Source organism: Ptiloglossa arizonensis, chromosome 12 (genome assembly GCF_051014685.1).
Source record: "Ptiloglossa arizonensis isolate GNS036 chromosome 12, iyPtiAriz1_principal, whole genome shotgun sequence".
Lineage (NCBI taxonomy): Eukaryota > Metazoa > Arthropoda > Insecta > Hymenoptera > Colletidae > Ptiloglossa > Ptiloglossa arizonensis.
The window spans coordinates 12,945,928-12,963,251 of record NC_135059.1 but is presented as its reverse complement, the minus strand read 5'-3'; the positions used below and the strand labels follow the sequence as shown (position 1 = coordinate 12,963,251).

The 17,324-nt window shown below is 49.2% G+C and overlaps 1 protein-coding gene across 1 annotated transcript in view; it reads right to left on the bottom strand.

Annotated features, from left to right (window-relative positions):
- LOC143153374 (serine/threonine-protein kinase 17B) overlaps nt 1-14,366 on the bottom strand; it is a 93,250-nt gene extending 78,884 nt beyond the window's left edge. The window contains exon 1 of the mRNA XM_076324475.1: nt 13,654-14,366. Coding sequence (XP_076180590.1) covers nt 13,654-13,787 — 134 coding nt within the window. The 5' untranslated portion in view covers nt 13,788-14,366. The remainder of the gene's footprint in view (nt 1-13,653) is intronic.
- Between the last annotated feature and the right edge of the window lie 2,958 nt (nt 14,367-17,324).

Genomic DNA, 17,324 nt, shown 5'->3' with positions numbered 1-17,324 from the left:
TTCGACTTTAACGAAAGTTTGCGCGCACGTAAAGCGTATCGAGTCGTAAAATATACTCTCGAGAGGATAAAGTCCTCGAGAAAATTTATTTCAGCGTTTTATTCATTTTATTCCTCTTAGTTTCACCCATCCGAGACACGGACACGTATTTTTGAATCACCCTGTATAGATTGGTCTAAAACCAATGCGTAAAAGATTCGAGCGCGTTGCTACATTTATTTGCCAACTTGGTTATCGTTCTTAATTTATTCGAGCCCGTTACACTTTATTCAGGATACGAAAGAAACGCGCACAAAGTCACCGCGTAACCAATGCATAACGAGACTTTATTATCGACAAACATGCGTAATAATTATAAGCTTTACGTGGGACGTCTTTCTGTAACGGACGCGGGATTACGGCTAACTGACTCGCGACGCGCAGCGTGACGCAATCAAGGAAACGAAGTAACAATGAAAGCTTCGGAGAGACAGATCGCGATGTGGCGACATCCTTGGGCCCCAAGAGTACCGACGAATCGTTGAAAGTCAACGGTTGTTCCAGTCAGATCCATAAAAATAGTTGGACGGAGTATCGCAGGGGCCCAGAAAATTAACGAGTTTTGTCGCAAATAAGTTATCAGTTTTGATAAGCGATTGCTTTAAAAATACCGTTCGATAGAAGACCATAAATTTGGACGACGGTTGGGAAAACTACTCGATAGAGTTATTGGCTTTGTCGTCGATCGCTCTAGAGGACTATTCGATACGTGACTATAAATTTGGAGCACGGTTACCCTACTCCGATCCATAAATATAACTCGATGGACTACTCCAGAAATTTAAAATACACGGAAGTTCGCGAATAAGTTATCAATTTTGTTGACTGTATAAGAAGAGTATTCGATACGAGACTATAAATTTGGAGCACGGTTACTCTACTCCGATCCGTAAAAATAGCTCGATGGAGTTCGATAGAGCTCTGGTTCGATACAAAACGAACAAATTTCGTGGTAAATAAGTTACCAATGTTGTCGCGGATCGTTCTACGAAGACTATTCGTTAGGCGAGTATAAATTTGGAGCACGCCCGGCCCCGATCGAAGACGCCCGCTTACGCAGTCCGGGCGACGCGCGATCGAGCTTTATCGCGCAGCAGGACGACCCGGTAAACGGTCCGTTTCGTCCCAATTCGTGTCTCAAATTGATCAATTGACGTTCGCAACGATCCGTCGCGATCGTTTCAACCGATTCGAGCACTTCGTAATGGAACGCATCCTCACCGCGAACTTTACCTACATTGTTTCCCCTTCGGGATCGTTACGAACTCGCAAAGAATCCGTTTCTCCTCGTCTGTGACGGTTTCGAGCGAAAAGTATTCCCTCGTTGTTTAGTCATCGGAGACAGGCGCGTGTCTAACCTTCGATTTTCGTTATCCACGGTGAGCTCATGTGGGAACTATGCGCACTTGTGAATTTTTTCCTATTCCACGCGAACGATTGGAAATAGCTTCGACCTCGAGCGTCGAATCGAACGCTTTGAACCCGGTTACGAACGATTACGTATGTAACGCGTTCATTGTCGCCCCGGTTTTCCATATTTAAGAACGTTCTCGACAGCTCGACGGTGTACTTGTTATTTTGTAACACGTTTGTTCGTTAACCCCTAAACGACCGCCCCTGTATTTTGTAAGTAATGAGAAAAGGTGGTTGGCATACTAATGGACCTTTATTGTCCGAACTGTCTTGTCTTGTTCGAACAAACGAGGTCGTACCTTACAAAGAATCGCGATTTGGGAGAAATCGATGGAAAACGACCGAATTGGGCGTTTGATTTAAAAATTGAAAGAAAGAAGAAAAATGTCGAGGCGAAGGAGGAAAAATCGAGACGAAATCGAAAGAGTTGAGATAGAAAATCGAGTCCAAAAGGAAAAAATAGAAACGTTTCCGTAACTCGAGCCCATCGATTCCTCGAGTCCTTGGACCCGTTTCCTCGACGATCGAAGTCACCGTACAGTTGGTCGTATCGTGAAATTGAAAACACGAGTTTCGCGCACCAGGTACATATTTTTCCACTTGGATGGTACACGCGTACGAACCGAAAGCACGTAAACTCTTCTTTCCCCTGGCGTAATGTATTCGTCGGTTACGAAGGGGTCTCGTCGAAACAAAAGAAAGGGAAATTAAAGGAGGAAGGCGCGCGTGCGCGTGCGCGTGCGCCGCGGCTCGCAGGATGATCGAATCTGCATATCGTTACCCTCGATCACGGTTTCATCTTTCGACGCCGCCGCATAAGGACAAGGTTTCCTTATCTTCGATCGGGTCGTTCGATATAAGAGCGCCTCGGTATCGATTTTTCGATTCGACCGTTCGATTTCAAGACGAGTTCTACCGACAGTTTTTTCCACCACCGAACCAAACGAAACCAAACGAAACCAAAGGAAACCAATGGAAAGCAAACGAAAGCAAACGAAACGCCGATTCGATTCGATTCGATTCGATTCGATTCGATTCGATTCGATTCGATTCGTATCGTCGTTCGCGTCGCTCGCTCGAGTTGGCCGACCTTCACCCGGCTACCGTCGCCATTATGCTCGTTACACACCGGTCGCGGTTGTAATTTACGGTTAACCGAACGGAAACCGAAGGGGAGCGACCGCGTTGTAGTAACGAGGTCGTCGCGTATAGGGTCTTAACGAACGAACTACGACTCTCTCTTTCTCTTTCCGTTGTTCGTCTCGGCAACGAGACACTCGCGCCACGATTTCGTCGCGATTACTTCTGGAAACGATCCTCGACGACAAACCCGGATTACGGCGCAACGGACGACCGATCGTTTATTTTCTTTTCCATTTTTTCCTCGAATCGATCATCGAGAAACTGCGCGACGAGAGCCTTCGAGAGTTTCGAATCGGGACTTAAGTATAGAGAAACGTATTCGACAAAATTGAAGAAGATACGCGAAAAGCGACGAAAAGTTTCCTACAAATTTTACGGTTGCGAAACAATGTTAACCTTTTACTCGAGTATTCCCCTTAAGAACCGTGGGCATCACCGATCACGGGCCCATTTTCTCCGACACGACGATGCAAAGATAAATCGTGTCCAAGGAATTAAATACGGACAAACGTATCGGAGAAAAAGCTCGGTGAGTTTCGAGAGAGAAGAAGCTATGGCGTGAGGAAACGTTGAAGAACACGGACGAAAAGTTTCGTATAAATGTTACGGTTGCGAAAGAATGTTAACCTTTCGCTGGAGTTTCCCCCTAACTCGTTCCCGCTAAAAAGAGCCGTCCCACGGTGTGGAACCGATTTTCTCCGTGTTCCGCGCCACGTCTCGTGGTAGACGACTATCGCGCGCCGCCCGAACGATCCGCGCTAAAAGTGTCTCGGCACCGACAGATCGTGACCCATAGATCATCGCAATCGCGAGCGAATCCGATCGCCCTTCTCCCTCCTCCCTCGACCGCCCTCTCTCTCTCTTCGACCGAGTTCGTGTCGTAATATCTCCACCTTCGGTGCCTGGTCTCTCTCTCTCTCTCTCTCTTTATCTATCTATAAATCTATGTCCCTCTCTCCCCCCGAGATTCGTTCTTTTCGATTCGTTGCATCGTTCTCGGTGATCGATCTCGATCCATAGATCATTCCAGCGGGCCGTTTCTCGCTCCGGATCGAGATTCCCCGATTTTCCCGTCCCGTTCGGACATCGCGATCCACGGAGCCGATTTTTCCATACCGATAACGTCCGTCCGTGGCGATCTCGATCGCGTCCGCGTGTCCAGTGTCGCGTACCGGACGCACGGATCCGGAACGAGATCTCGATCGTTCGTGTCGCGCCGCGGCGGCGCGCTCGAGTTTAGAAACCTTACCGATGGATTTCTTTTTCCAAAGTGAACGGCGAGGGGAGGTGAGGAGACGCGAGCTCGTGCTCTCCAGTAGGCACACTGATATCTTTATTCGAGGAGCGGACCGAAAGCAAAACCAGTCGGTCCGTCTGTCCGTCCGTTCGTCCGTTCGTCTGTGGTTCGGGTATTCTGTTGGTTCGTAACGGGCACGAATAACAGCCTGTCTAAATACGGCGCCGGTGAATAACGATCGCTGGAATTTCTCGTTATTTCTCCGAGAGTCACGGCCCCCGTCCGGGACTCTGGGTGGCTTCCTCCGACTCGTAGAACACGATCCCTCCCCCCTCCCCCTCGAGTCTCTCGGGGAAGAGAGTTATCGATCGGATGAGCGAGCAGTGCGGCAGTGAACGGGCAATGATCACGACGACCTTGAGAAGAAGGCAACGTTTGTTCGCCGATGCAACGCGCCCGGCATACCATCGTATTTTCTCACCCGTGAAGATCGGAGCCACCGCGATTTTTTTTCGCGAAACACGACCTCCAAGAAAGAGAGAGAGAGAGAGAAAGATTCTCTAGATCCCTTTCGTCTCTGTGTTGCTTCTAACGGACGAGAAACGGCAAGGACGAGACCACGAGACGGAGAGAAAATATGTTATTTCTAACGGACGACAGAGAGAGGGAGAGAGAACCCTCTTTGCCTCTATGGTACTTCTAAGGGACAAAAAAGGGCAAGAGAAAGAGAGAACTTCCTGATCCCTTTGGTCTCTGTGTTACCTCTAACGAGAAAGAGCAAGAACGAGAGCACGAGAGGGAAAGAATGTCCCTTCCTACTCTTTGTTATTTCTAACGGACGAGAGAGAGAAAGAGCAAGAAGACGAGCACGAGAGGGAGTGAGAGAGAGAGAGAGAGGATTCGCGACGATCCAAGAGAGATCGGCGTGGCGACCGTTCCGATCGAGCGAGCCGATAAATATAATTAAGGCGACGGGAAGCTGAAGAGCCCTCGACACGGAACGCCACGACCGCTTTATCGTCCACTGTATCTGTATCGGCGATAATCGCCGTCATCGCGCAACGAGGGATGTTAATAAGACGTCGTGCGCGCAGCCCGAACCTCGTCGAGTCACGATACGTCCCCTCGGTCGACCAAATTAACGGCCGTTCTCGACCGCGATAGTCGAAACGGGAAATCTTTCGGCCGAGTCACGCCGCGTGGACCTCGTGCGGTTCAACCAACGATCGAGAGGACCACGGGACGAAGGAAACGCGAGCACGGTCAGACGGTGGTAAAACGTTACCGTTCCGAGTTCTCCAACGTGAAACCTGCATCCTTCCGCTTCAAAGGGAGCCATTGTTACGTTAAGTGAAAAGACGCGCCGCGAAGGTACCACGGGAAGCGTACCCAGAAAGACAAGGGACAGGCGGAGAAAGAGACGCGGAGGTCCGATGGCCGAGAACAGCTGTTGCTCGTCTCGAGGCAGCTGCAACCCTCGACCAGCCGAGACCCTCTCTCGAAGAAAAATCACCCGAGAATCGCCTCGAACGGAAATATATCGAAAATGCAACAGTCCGGGTGCGAAGGATGCTCGACGGCTGCCGGAACTTTAAACGAACCTTTAAGAAATCACTCTCGAACCGAACATCGCTGACGTTTCATCGGTTGCTACGCGACACCCTTGGCCTTCGTTCGGGATTCCTTTCGTAAACAGCGGAACACCACGTGTCGCGACCTCCACGGATGTAGCAACTCGAAAAGAACCTTCGACGAGTCCGTTTGGAACGGAACGTCCGGGACATCCACGAGTTTCATCCAGGATTCGGGAGATTCCTCTCGTAAAACGCGAAACATCGGGTGTATCGTCGGTTCGATGACTTTGGAAGTTAAGAAAACTCGAAAGAAGTCTCCGTCGAGCGGAACATCCGTGATTTTCGAGACTTTTCTCGTAAAAAGTGAAACGTCGCGACCTGGACGTCCGATGTTTCGGAAAAGAAGGCGTCCTTAACCGTTTCGAACAAAGGCCAGGGAATACGGCAAACCGGATACGTGGCGATCTTTTTGCGAGTAGATCCACTAACTGCGATCCGCACCCTGGGATCTCGTTTTCCCCCCACGACGGAAGGTCATCGACGACCGGATCGTGGACCAACAAGTAGGCAGCCAGGCTGTCGCGCTAATTGCAGGTGCCGTTACCGTTACTTTCCAGATGGCATGCCCGTTTCTGTCGCGTTACCTCGTCCGCACCGACTCGGGGAGCGTTAAACGTGAACGTAAACGAGACAGACCGAGACGACGTTCGATCGAGTTTTCCTTCGCGAATCGCCACTCGCGACTCGCTCGAAACCGCGCAGGGTCGACTGTTGGCATTTACGAAATTGCGTTCCAACCATTATCCATTTCGATCCTAGAGCCCAAAGGTCCCCGATAATCCGAAACGTTGATCTTCAACGACTCGTCGCTACAGTTACATCCGTGATGCGTTTCATCGATAGAAACGACTTCGATGAACGACACGTTCGAGACACGGCCCATTATCCAATTTACCGGTTGCAATTATAATTCCGCAGATCGACCTTGCGAGATCGACTCGTTCGATCGCGGAAAAGAAAGACGAAGGTAAATTCGAGTTAGCGTTCTCCCGCGTTGGTGCACCGTGTACCGGATCTACCCCTATCGCGAGGTTTTAAATATCGAGCGGCAAGTGCATCGCGGACGATCTCCGCATACTCGGTCCGGCCACAAGCTATTTTCAACCCACGCTAAACTCTCTCGCTCTCTCGCTCTCTCGCTCTCCTCCGGTTTTACACGTCCCCCCACTCGTCCCCGTGTATTCTAAGACGCGACCCGATACCGTAAAAAGCACCTGCCCGCCCGTACCCCTGCTCCGAAATCGCGCGGTAATCCTTACCCTGTCGATCGAATTTGCTCGTCGGGACGTCGACACTCTGGTGGAATGTCACCATGAGAGAATTCGAAATCGACGAAAGCGAATCGTACGAAAGTTCGAACAAACTGAATATCGACACGGAGGTGTTCGTCGACAATATTGGTAACAACGATCCGATGTGACAATGGCTGTGAAACGAACGAACTTGGGTAAAGTCCCTGAGAGACGATTTCACAAGTGTTATTTATAAATAAAGTGTTACTCGAAAGCATTCGAGTGGCACGATAACATTTCGGAGGGAAGAGAAATGCACCCTCGTTCGTTCGTACATCTACGAAAAGATGGATAACAATTGAACCAGCATCGACGATCTGCCATTAAAACTCGTACGCAAACGTTCCGTGAAAAGATAATCGAGAAATGGAGACATAGCGATCGATCCGGTCGAAAGTTCTCGAAAAAAAATTGTTCGAATTGCTAAAAGGACGTTCCGAACCACCGTGCGTCGCATAGCGTCGCGACGGCTCGTTAAAACGCGTTCCGACATACCGGTGCAGGTATTCGCTACGTAATCGCGAGTGCATTTGCATCTCGCGCGCGGCCGCGCGGCCGCGAGCCCGCGCGCCACATGTTGCCACCTGACGATTCCCGCGATATAACCACGCGGAAAATCCGTTACGTCTCTTACTCCACAAACCCACTCTGTGGGATCGTCGTCTTCTTTTCCCACGATTCGCCGATATTTAACACGTTAAACTCCACCCCAATTTCCGATACTTAAAGGTGTTCCCGATTACGCTCGAACCGTGGCGTAAAAAGTGAAATATTCACATTGGACTCTTTTTCTTAGAAATATCTGGGAATATTTAAACAATCGTACGAGGTCTCCATCGTACCGTGCACGCGACAAAATAACCATCGTACCGGTTAAGGGTTGTGTCGTTTGATCGATTTCAACAAGTAGCCAAATACTTGAGAAGGTAATTCGAAAAACCCTATGGGCGAGGGGAAGAAAAAATGTACAAAATTCATCGTACGTGTAACGTAAGAAAAATTGAATAAAAGATGTGGAATTTGAATTAAATTTTTTCATAAAAATGCTCGGTTTTAACCGGTCGGTAGATTTTTAAGATTGAACGAAACCTTACGGCCGCGTCTCGAGAGACGAGATTCTCCGCTCGCGCGAGAAATTCGCTCGCTGTGCGAGTCACTCTTCGGGAGCGAATTTATCCGCGTCTTGGAGTAAGTAGATCCCTGACGATGTTATTATCATTATTATTATTAGTAGCGGAACGGACCCTTTAAATACATCGGAGATACGGTACAGTGGTACAGATAGACGTGCCAAATCTCGCGTCTGCTTTTCCTACATGTCCGCATTCTACGGTCCCCTTTCCTTCCCGTCTACCCGAGACTCCTTGACTTCGTTCGAAAGTCGAAGACTATCTTCTCGCTACACTTTTCGCAATTTTCTTTGTCCCCGTTTCGTCTACCATTTTTCACATCGTTTCGATTCGGTACATTTAGCGTTTAAACACTCGAGAGTAAATTTTAAAAGACCATCTTCGGCCGAGTCTCTTCTCTCGCGCATTGGAGTATTTTAAGTATATTGTAGTTTTATTATTCTACCGAAATAATTTCGAAATTTATTCACCGAGTACAAAGATCATCAGAGAACGTCTCGGTTGAAATTTACCAGTATGATTTAATTATTCATCGTTCCCCTCTCTGTACGTTGGCCGAATAACAATTCGAAACGTTGCAATTCTTTTTTCGTAATTCGAGTATCTAGAATAATATTGTTAACCCGTTTGTGGGGTTAAAAAGTTAACGGTGATGTTAACTATAGAAGAGAAAGAAATAGAAACTTATGGTAAGAGATTACGATCGTTACGGATCGCTTTTCGTACGGTCGTACGAAACTGTGTCAACCGACAGCAGAAAATATCTACTTCCTCGCGGTTGGCGTTAACCCATTTGCATCGAGAAGCGGAATATTCCGCGTGCGGTTTCTGGACCATGCTACCGGGCGTGGAACGATCCACAGGTGCCGAGTTACGCACACCCGTTCAGAAATATTGGAACACTCGTCGAAAATTAATCTAAAACCGTTGCAAACTTGTCAAATTACCATTGCGCTTGGACGCGTTCCAACGAAATATTACGTCACCTTTGCAATGGGAAAAAATTGAAAATTTTTTTCCAAGTACAAGACGAATGTGAAATATAAATATAGAAATATCAAATATTTTTCTCGACGATAAATTCAAGGATTTAAACAATCGTCTTGTACTTGGAAAAGTATTTCAATTTCTTTGCGAAAAGTTTGACCCCTTTTTCTCGCGAAAGTACAGGATATTGTAACAGTTGTAGGACACGGATAGAGGCGCGTGTACCTACGATTTGGAAAAAGCGATATATCGTTAACGACACCGGTGGAGTGTCAATAGCGCGGTAGGAGGTACATTGAAATTGTCGAGGGGAAGGTGTTGGTCGAAAAGGCGGTCGGTCGCGGATTATTCCCCGCGTTCGAGGATACGAGTAAAACTCGCCTCGTTCCGGATGGAAATGGGTTAACAAGATCGGCGCGTTCCGGTTCTAGGATCGGCGCGCGTCGTTTCGAAGCGATATTCATCGATCTCGCGGTCACGGAAATTTCGAGACGAAACGATGGCACGGGCCGTGGTTGGGTTCCCGTATTCCGACGGTTAACGCGGAACGATGGCGTGGATCGAGTACGTACGGTCGAATCATTAATAACCGTACCCTGACTCATCGCGAGGGTCGCTGGAAGGAAAGGAAGAGCGAAGAGTAATACGCGGACTTGACCTTCGCGATGATCTACGTCAAACTACGAGATCGCGTTATCGATCCAGATAGGAGCCAACGTGAAACGTTCTCTTTGTTCTAAATGGGTCGGTCGGTCTGGAGGGAGAGAGAGAGAGAGAGAGGTAAAGAGAAAAAGAAAAGAACGGTCTGTGTTCGCCGAAGGTGGAGAAACGTGTTGCTCTCGCGCTGCCGGGCAAAAGTAAATCGACGTTAAATGCCAAGACCGTGACGAATACGAGCAACGCCGAAGAGACCGCGCGCGGCAAACGTTGTAGGCAATAAAGTCCCCGGTGTATATACACACGGCGAGCGAGTATCGATCGTGGGCCGCAGAATCGCTTAATTGGTGAGAACGAAACGGCGCGCGTTTGCTCGACTTTATTTACATTCGCGAATAACGCCCCGTAGGCCCCGATACAGCCATAATATTTATACCGAGACCCCTTTCTTGCGGACGTTTATGGCGTCGGTAGGACGATTCCTGGCTCGGCACTCGAACCGCTCGATTCTCTCTATTCCCACTTATCTCCGGCTTCGACGAACGAGAGATTCGATGCGCGAGATCATCGAGCAACGAACGAGCCCACCGACGCTACCGGCACCTCCTAACCTCGACGTATCGGACGATTCGCGTACACTTACACCGAGACCGTTGCGCGATTAACGCTACGGGCCATCCAAACGGACGAGATACCGATGTTCATAGCCTGCGCGATCGGTTCAACGATCTCTAGCTATCGGTCCGTTCTCTCGTGCTCCGGAAACGGGGGACTAACCAAGGGGACCTTACGGTATTGGAAATCGCTTTTGAAACGACGCTAGGTGTGGGTTGGAGTAAGTAGTGGTAAAACGAAGTAAAGAAAAATGGACTCTTTTCAAACTCCAGACCGCGATACATCCTCGAGATGTTTTCAAAGAGTCTCGAACCGTTGTTTGCGTTCCTTTCGTTGATAATGCGTAGTTCCGGGCGAGAACGAGCGCATTCGCGGCACAGATGGACGAACGAATTCAAACATCGAGCGAACGATGTTCGCGTGGAACGATAGGTAAATACACTCGCGGTAAATACGAATCGAAGTGCCATCGGGCGCTACAATCGACGGATACGTATTTTCGTTTCCTCGAATATCCAAATTGTAGTACGTCTCGCTCCGATCATGAATATTTATCGTCTCGTCTCGATCTAATATCTCTCGAGCGTCGTAGAACACTCTTCGACGTATTTCTTGCTTTCAAAAACCTTCCGATATTTTATCCAACTTCCTTTTAAATACGTCTCGAACTTCGCTTTACATATTCAATACCGGGACCAGAATTCCATCGAGTAATTTATAGGCGGTTTAATAGCCTTGATAGAATATTTATCGATTTTAATAGATTTTGCAGATTTCTAAATTTTTTCGGTCTCTCCCATTACTTTTAGAAATAACGTTGCCCGTATTTTTCTTCGCCAAAGTGTTCAATTGGTAAATAAATGAATCTCGAAGGCACGCAGCCAACGTGTATAAAATACAAAATACCGAACTATTGTACTTTTTTCCATTACACGATTCTTGTACGCATTAAGGTGTTTTTAGTCTGTGAAATAAATTCTTCTATGTTTTTGTTTATTCCACGGACTAGAAACTTTGTACATACCAGAATCGGATAATGAAAAAAGGTACGATAATCAGTTTCTCAACGATATATTTAACTCGCGTTTGACGTTAGGTTTACGGGACTCGGACACATGTACTTTTAACTATTTAACGAGACAAAATATACGGTACACCAGAACTACCAAAGGGGTGAAATGACTTGTTTCGAACTTCGTTTCAAAACTGCTCAAATATTCCTAGACAATGATCGAACTAGACGACCAACGGTACCCGTAAATTAATCCGTCCTTTCTCTATCCAGCTTCGAAGATACAGAATCGATCCGACATAAATAGTAATACGTTCATCGGTAGTTTTACCGTTGAAGAGTAGATCGGATCACCGTTGCATCGTTCGATAAAATTCCGAGAGGTTGGGCCCTCGTTTTCCAGCCCCGTCGAATCGTCGCGACGAAGCCCCCTCCCCTTCCCAGATGCAAAAGATACGCTCGAGCCGAGCCGAAATAATCGTCTCGCGTATAAATCTCGCTTGCGCAGCGGTCGTTTCGCAAGCGGTTGTTATTTCGCATTCGCGGCTAACGCCCAGCGCGAGCGACGATATTGATTGACGGCTGCATAAATCTTTGCAGCGGTTAACACCTTTGGAGAATTATCCGCAACGTATCCGGTCGTAGCGGGAATACTAATAACGCGTCGTCGGTAAAGAACCGTGGCGTCGAGTCTCGGCTCGGCTCGATTCGGCGTCGTTCGACGATAAATATCGATGCACCATCGCCGCGTCCCGTTCTCTTATCCGTCGGTGATCGGGCGAATTAACTGCATTCTACCGCGGCGTTCGCAATCGATATCGGGCCGGCGATAGAGCTAACGTGCAAATAACGCGAACGAACGACTCGGGCACGCGTAACGACAACAAACAACCCGGCCGGTGGCCTATATTACCGCGGGGACAACGACGAGAGTATCGTTCGCGCGGCGATCGCTACCGACTTCTCAACGATCTACCAACGAACCGATCGCGAATGGAAATGGCGCTCGAACATCGTACGACCGACCGACCGGACGAGGAACGACGCGATCGACCGTGACCGTAACTCGTCTCGACCTTTTGCGAATTTTCCCCTCTAGCATCCAAGAAAAAACGAACCGCCAACGGACGCGGCAGTACGCGTCCTCTCTTTCGGAACGAACCTCTTACTTTCGCGACGGAATTCGATCGAGTCGCCTAGTTACACGTGCCCGCGTCCTCTGTGCCTGGTTACACCGAGCAGAATATTGTAAACATTACTCGCAAGAATTTCTGTCCAAGTTTTAAGTAGATCGCGCGCGAAAAATGCACACGGTCGCGCTCTTTGGATAGATATAAGTAAGATTTCAATCGTTTTCAAGTATTCGAGAAGCACGTAAGAAGCGACGCGCGTACCGCGTCTTTCCAGAGAGGTTAATAATACGGTCGTGCACGCGTGCCCTATCGTGCGATCTGCTTTTGCGAAATCGTCCGACCTTCGCCGTCGCGGCTAATTCGTGTCTTGTTATTGTTTTCTTTACGTTGTCGTTTCGGAGCACGAACGCGCCCGTGGGATAAAGAAAGAAAGAAAGAATGGAAGGAAGGAAGGAGGTAAGGAAAATGTGAAATATTTCGAGCGTAATGTCGACGCGCATCGAGGTACGGAGGATTCGTCGATATCGGTAGGCGCGAGATGATTAATATTAGAAGCGAATTAACTGTGTCGCGTGACCACCGTGCGACCCGATTCGAGGATTTCTCTTCGGCGGTTTCTTACGATCGACGAGTCATTCGGGACACGCACCGTGGCTCCGCGTTCGCAGATGGTCCTCGACCTTGCACAGTTTCGGAGGAAACGTTCCGAGCCCGTTCACGATCTCTTCCACACGCATACGGAGCTCTATCCCCACCGAGAGCCTCGCGCGCTTCACCGCTAAGAAGAAACGGAATTCTCCAGGAGGAGGACGAAGAGAGAGGAAGAGACGCCGATAGACCGAGGTCGTAAAAGAGTATCGGCGCGCGAAGTCTCGACCTCGATCTCTCGCGGTAGGGGCACTTTCTTTCCTCCGGGAGGGTCCAGGGCCGAGGGAGTTAAGGGTGCCTCGGGCCCTAACCCGACCGGACCCTTTTTTCTTTCCACGCTCGCGCACCGTCCGTTCCAACATTTTTACGCCCGATGCGTGGCCACGTAGGAGCGTAACTCCGGTAGTTCTCGCGCCAGCGAAATACAACGTTTCGCGAGCGCGTGAACCGTTCCGCGCGTAACCGAGAAAGAACCACAAAAAGGAGCAATCTTAATTAGCGGAGCACGGAGCGAGCGGTGAATCGACGACCTCTCGAGGTCGCGGTAGGAACGCGGGTACTATCCCGAGTCGGAAGCACGGACGACGGCGGTAACCTCGTTACACAAAGAGACGAAGAGATAGGATGTCGCGGTGAGGCGAGGCGAGGCGAGACGAACCGAGACCAAGCGAAACGAAACGAAACGAAACGCAACGCAGAGACGCCGGACTTACCGTGCGAAAGGTTGTTCCTCGACCTCGTACAGCTCCTCGAGGGTCTGTTTCGAGAGAAGCCTCTCCAGCCTTTGGGGCGTGGGAGCGAGATGCCCCGGGATGCTGGTAGTTTCGAACAGGCTGTCCGCCGTCATGGCCGCTGCCGGTTCGACGATGCGTCAACTGGACGAAAAGGAGCAAATGGTGGCCCCCGGATAATCCCAAATTTCCGTCGGGTCGTACGAGGACGCGCGACGCCCGCGAGCGACGAAGCGAACTCGCACCCGGTCGCCGTGTACGAGTCACACAAGAAGAAGAAGAAGAAGAAGACTACGATTTTTCACTTGTAGCGATCACAGCCAGCTCTTTGTATTCGTGTCGAAAGAAATATCCGTGCACACGAGAACGAGCGAGTGGAGAGGAGGTAGAAAGAAAAAAAAAAAAAGAAGGGAAGGTGGTGTTTTCTCCGCTCCGGTCACTGCGTTTACACGGGCTGCGGTTTTACTCGCGTCGAGAAGGTAACGACGAACGAATCACCACGTCACTGTCGCGGCATGTAGCGGCACGCATCTCCGTAAACGAAAATCCTCCTGCGTCTCGCACTTCGGTGTCGGATGGCACGAGTCTCCTCGGAGTGCACGCACCGTTCGCGATACGAGGCACGCGCTTCTATCGTGCGAGCCTTATCACGCGCGACCACTCCTCGCGACGGTTCACCAACAATTGAACCTTCCGCCGCTGGTTCGCGCGATCCCCACCCTCGGCCCTCGAGCGCCTTCGCTATCTCCGGTATGGTGGGGAAAGTGTATCCCCTCCCGCTTGGGTAACCGGTGACAGTACGCCGAGCCGAACCGAACAGCTCCGAACGGCTCCGAAAACACCCGACCGGATCGTACCGCCGCACCGACGCGACCAACGCCAAACAGAGATGCACGTCGACAGCCATGCACCGACCACTTCCTCTTCTCTCTCTCGGTCTCGAGCGTGCTCGATTCGCCTGTATTTCGTCTACGATTTTCTCTATACGCGTACTTCTTTCCGCTCGCTATTTGCCGCTCCACACCGATTAAACCGAACCACTCGCGAACGGAATCTTGAAAATACACCGACGAGGAAATCGACGATGATTGTCCGGTGGAAATTTCTAGTCGTACTCGATTTCCACCTGCATAAATAAATAAATTATCATCGGTGTCGTCGTTACGTACGGCGTATCATCCGTTAATTGATAATATTTACATTTACAGTAGTCGTACGGTTCGACGTCGGGAACGAAATTGAACCGAGCGTGGAAACGGTGGGAGAGAACGGTTCGTGCGTTAAGGGAGGAGTCCAGATGCGAATACATTGATTATGTTAATTGTTCGAGAGAACCGCGGATCTGCGCGAATTTGAAAAATCGTCGCGAAATTTCTCGCCGGGAACTCGAAGCCGGTTAGGAAGATATTATTTAATCGATACGGAAAAAGAGAAACGAAACGCGACGTCGAGTGAAAATCTCACGTAGCAGCATTTACCTACGTTTAATCGCATCGAGTTTGTCGTTGCACCGATGTTCCAATACGATAAGATCGGAATGCAGGCCCGGTGTATTATCAATAATGCGTTTCGATAACGATATCTCGGCCGCGAGACCGTTCTATTTTTACGATTCGATGCTCTCCCGCGCGGAGATTTCAACGCCGCGGTTTTCGATAACGAAACGCGAAGGCGCGTTAACCGTCCCGAAACCTACGGGAAACTCGTGGATTTTTCACCTATGTATTCGCCAGCTCCTTAAAACACGCGGCCACTTTACAAGGTCGTAAAGCACCGGGTAACGAGCAACCGCGTCTCAAATCGTGGCGGTAAATCGAATACCTTACGGTCGCCGGAGTAAACGGAACTTACCTTGGACTAGCGAACAAACGCGGAGAGCCAGAAGGCTTGTAAAGCGTGCCAGGATCTTGTCAACCGCCGTACATGATTATGGCGACCGAGCATGAATAATTGAATGCATAATTTATCGATTTCGCGGCGAAAGAGCAGCGCGCCGGAGCCGGCCGGTGAAAGAGAGGGGCCGCGCTCCTCGCTCTCTACCTAGAGCGCTAGAGCGCTAGAGCGCGCCTCTGCATTATAGATCTCCTAATAAGTCGGTGCAGCTTCCAATGCCGAGATAAATCAGCTAATCTCGATAAGGATAACCGTTGTCTCGACACGGTAACTATGACGCGGTTATCCCCGTTTCGTACCACGGGACGACCAGACCCTGCGCCGTGGAATCACGGTTCCCCCGCGGAATTCGAAACCGAGGAACACTGAATTAATGATTCGCGTTTCGCGAATCGCCGCTTCTTCCCGACGCGACGCGACGCGACGCTTCACGAACGAAACACTTCGGTGATCTCCGTGGCGAGCTCGTGCTCCGAATAATATTCCCCATCGAGAACGCGCAGCGATACGCGATACCCTGCTAAGAAATTTGACCAGTCTTCGAAGAATTTCATCGGACGCGTTTCTCAACACGATCTTGCGAAACTCCGGGACGAGTTTCTTAATCGAGTCGCGGCCGAGTATAAGAAGCCAGTGTATCCGTTTCGAGACGATTAATTTATTTCGATGTAACGTGTTTATTTAACGAGGAATTCACCGGCCCGACCGTTTGTATTTTCGAACGAAATTCTCCTCGCGAAAACGTCGAGAGGAATTTATCATTCCTCGAGCGTGTATACATTTTAAATTCCTCCGTTGACGAAACGCTACGGAAACGTTGAGAAGAATTTATCGTTCCTCGAACGTGTATTTTAAATATCTCCGTTAGCGAAACAATGCGTAAATTTGGAGAATTCGTAAATCGTCGAGCGTACCGATACGTACTGGGTAAAATTTCCTTTCGACTTTACGATCGCCGCGAGCTCTCCGAACGTATGGAAGCAACGTCGAAGATTGCTCCGTTTCTTCCCGCGAAATACGACGTTTTCGAAATTCGCGTCGCGGACGATCCCATAAACTTTCAACGGGATTAACGTCCGCGGTGATCGCGGAGGTGTTTTCGAGCGTCCCGGTGCGTCGTACGCGATTCGCGTACTTGAATCATAAGCGGTGTATTTAGGATCGTTGACTCGCGTACTCGCGCGAGAGGATCGTCTTTCGTGCTCGTTTTCTCCACGGTGGAGACAAAATGGGTTTTTCGAACGTCGATGTTCACGCGACGACGTCTATCCCAATGCGTACAGGGTGTTGCAGAAACGGGGGATCGAACTTCGATGTCGTATTCAACACCCTCGAAAGACGAGAGAAGGTCGCGTCGACGTGTGTCCAGAAACATTTTTCAATAAATTCCCACCTTCGGAATATTTAAAAAATTTCTGCCTTTTCCTCCAAAAAATCGTTAAAAGTAACTACCTTGTATCTACGTTTCGTGGACTCTCGAATACGTTGAAAGATTCCTGGTGTATTTCGAATTCTGTCACACGCTGCGACGATCCTGTTTCTTAGGGTGTGTCGCCACATCGTCGATAGCATTATTTTTGTAAACTAAACTTTACAGGTGACTCGACGAACAAAAATCCAATTTATATAAATTAGGAGACCGAAAGGTACTAATTTAAAAAATGTTCAAATTTAAAATTTTTAATAAGTTTCTAGGCGTACGTCGGTACGTTCTGTTATTCGCGTTTAGGTGGTGTGGAATACGACGTCAAAGTGTCACC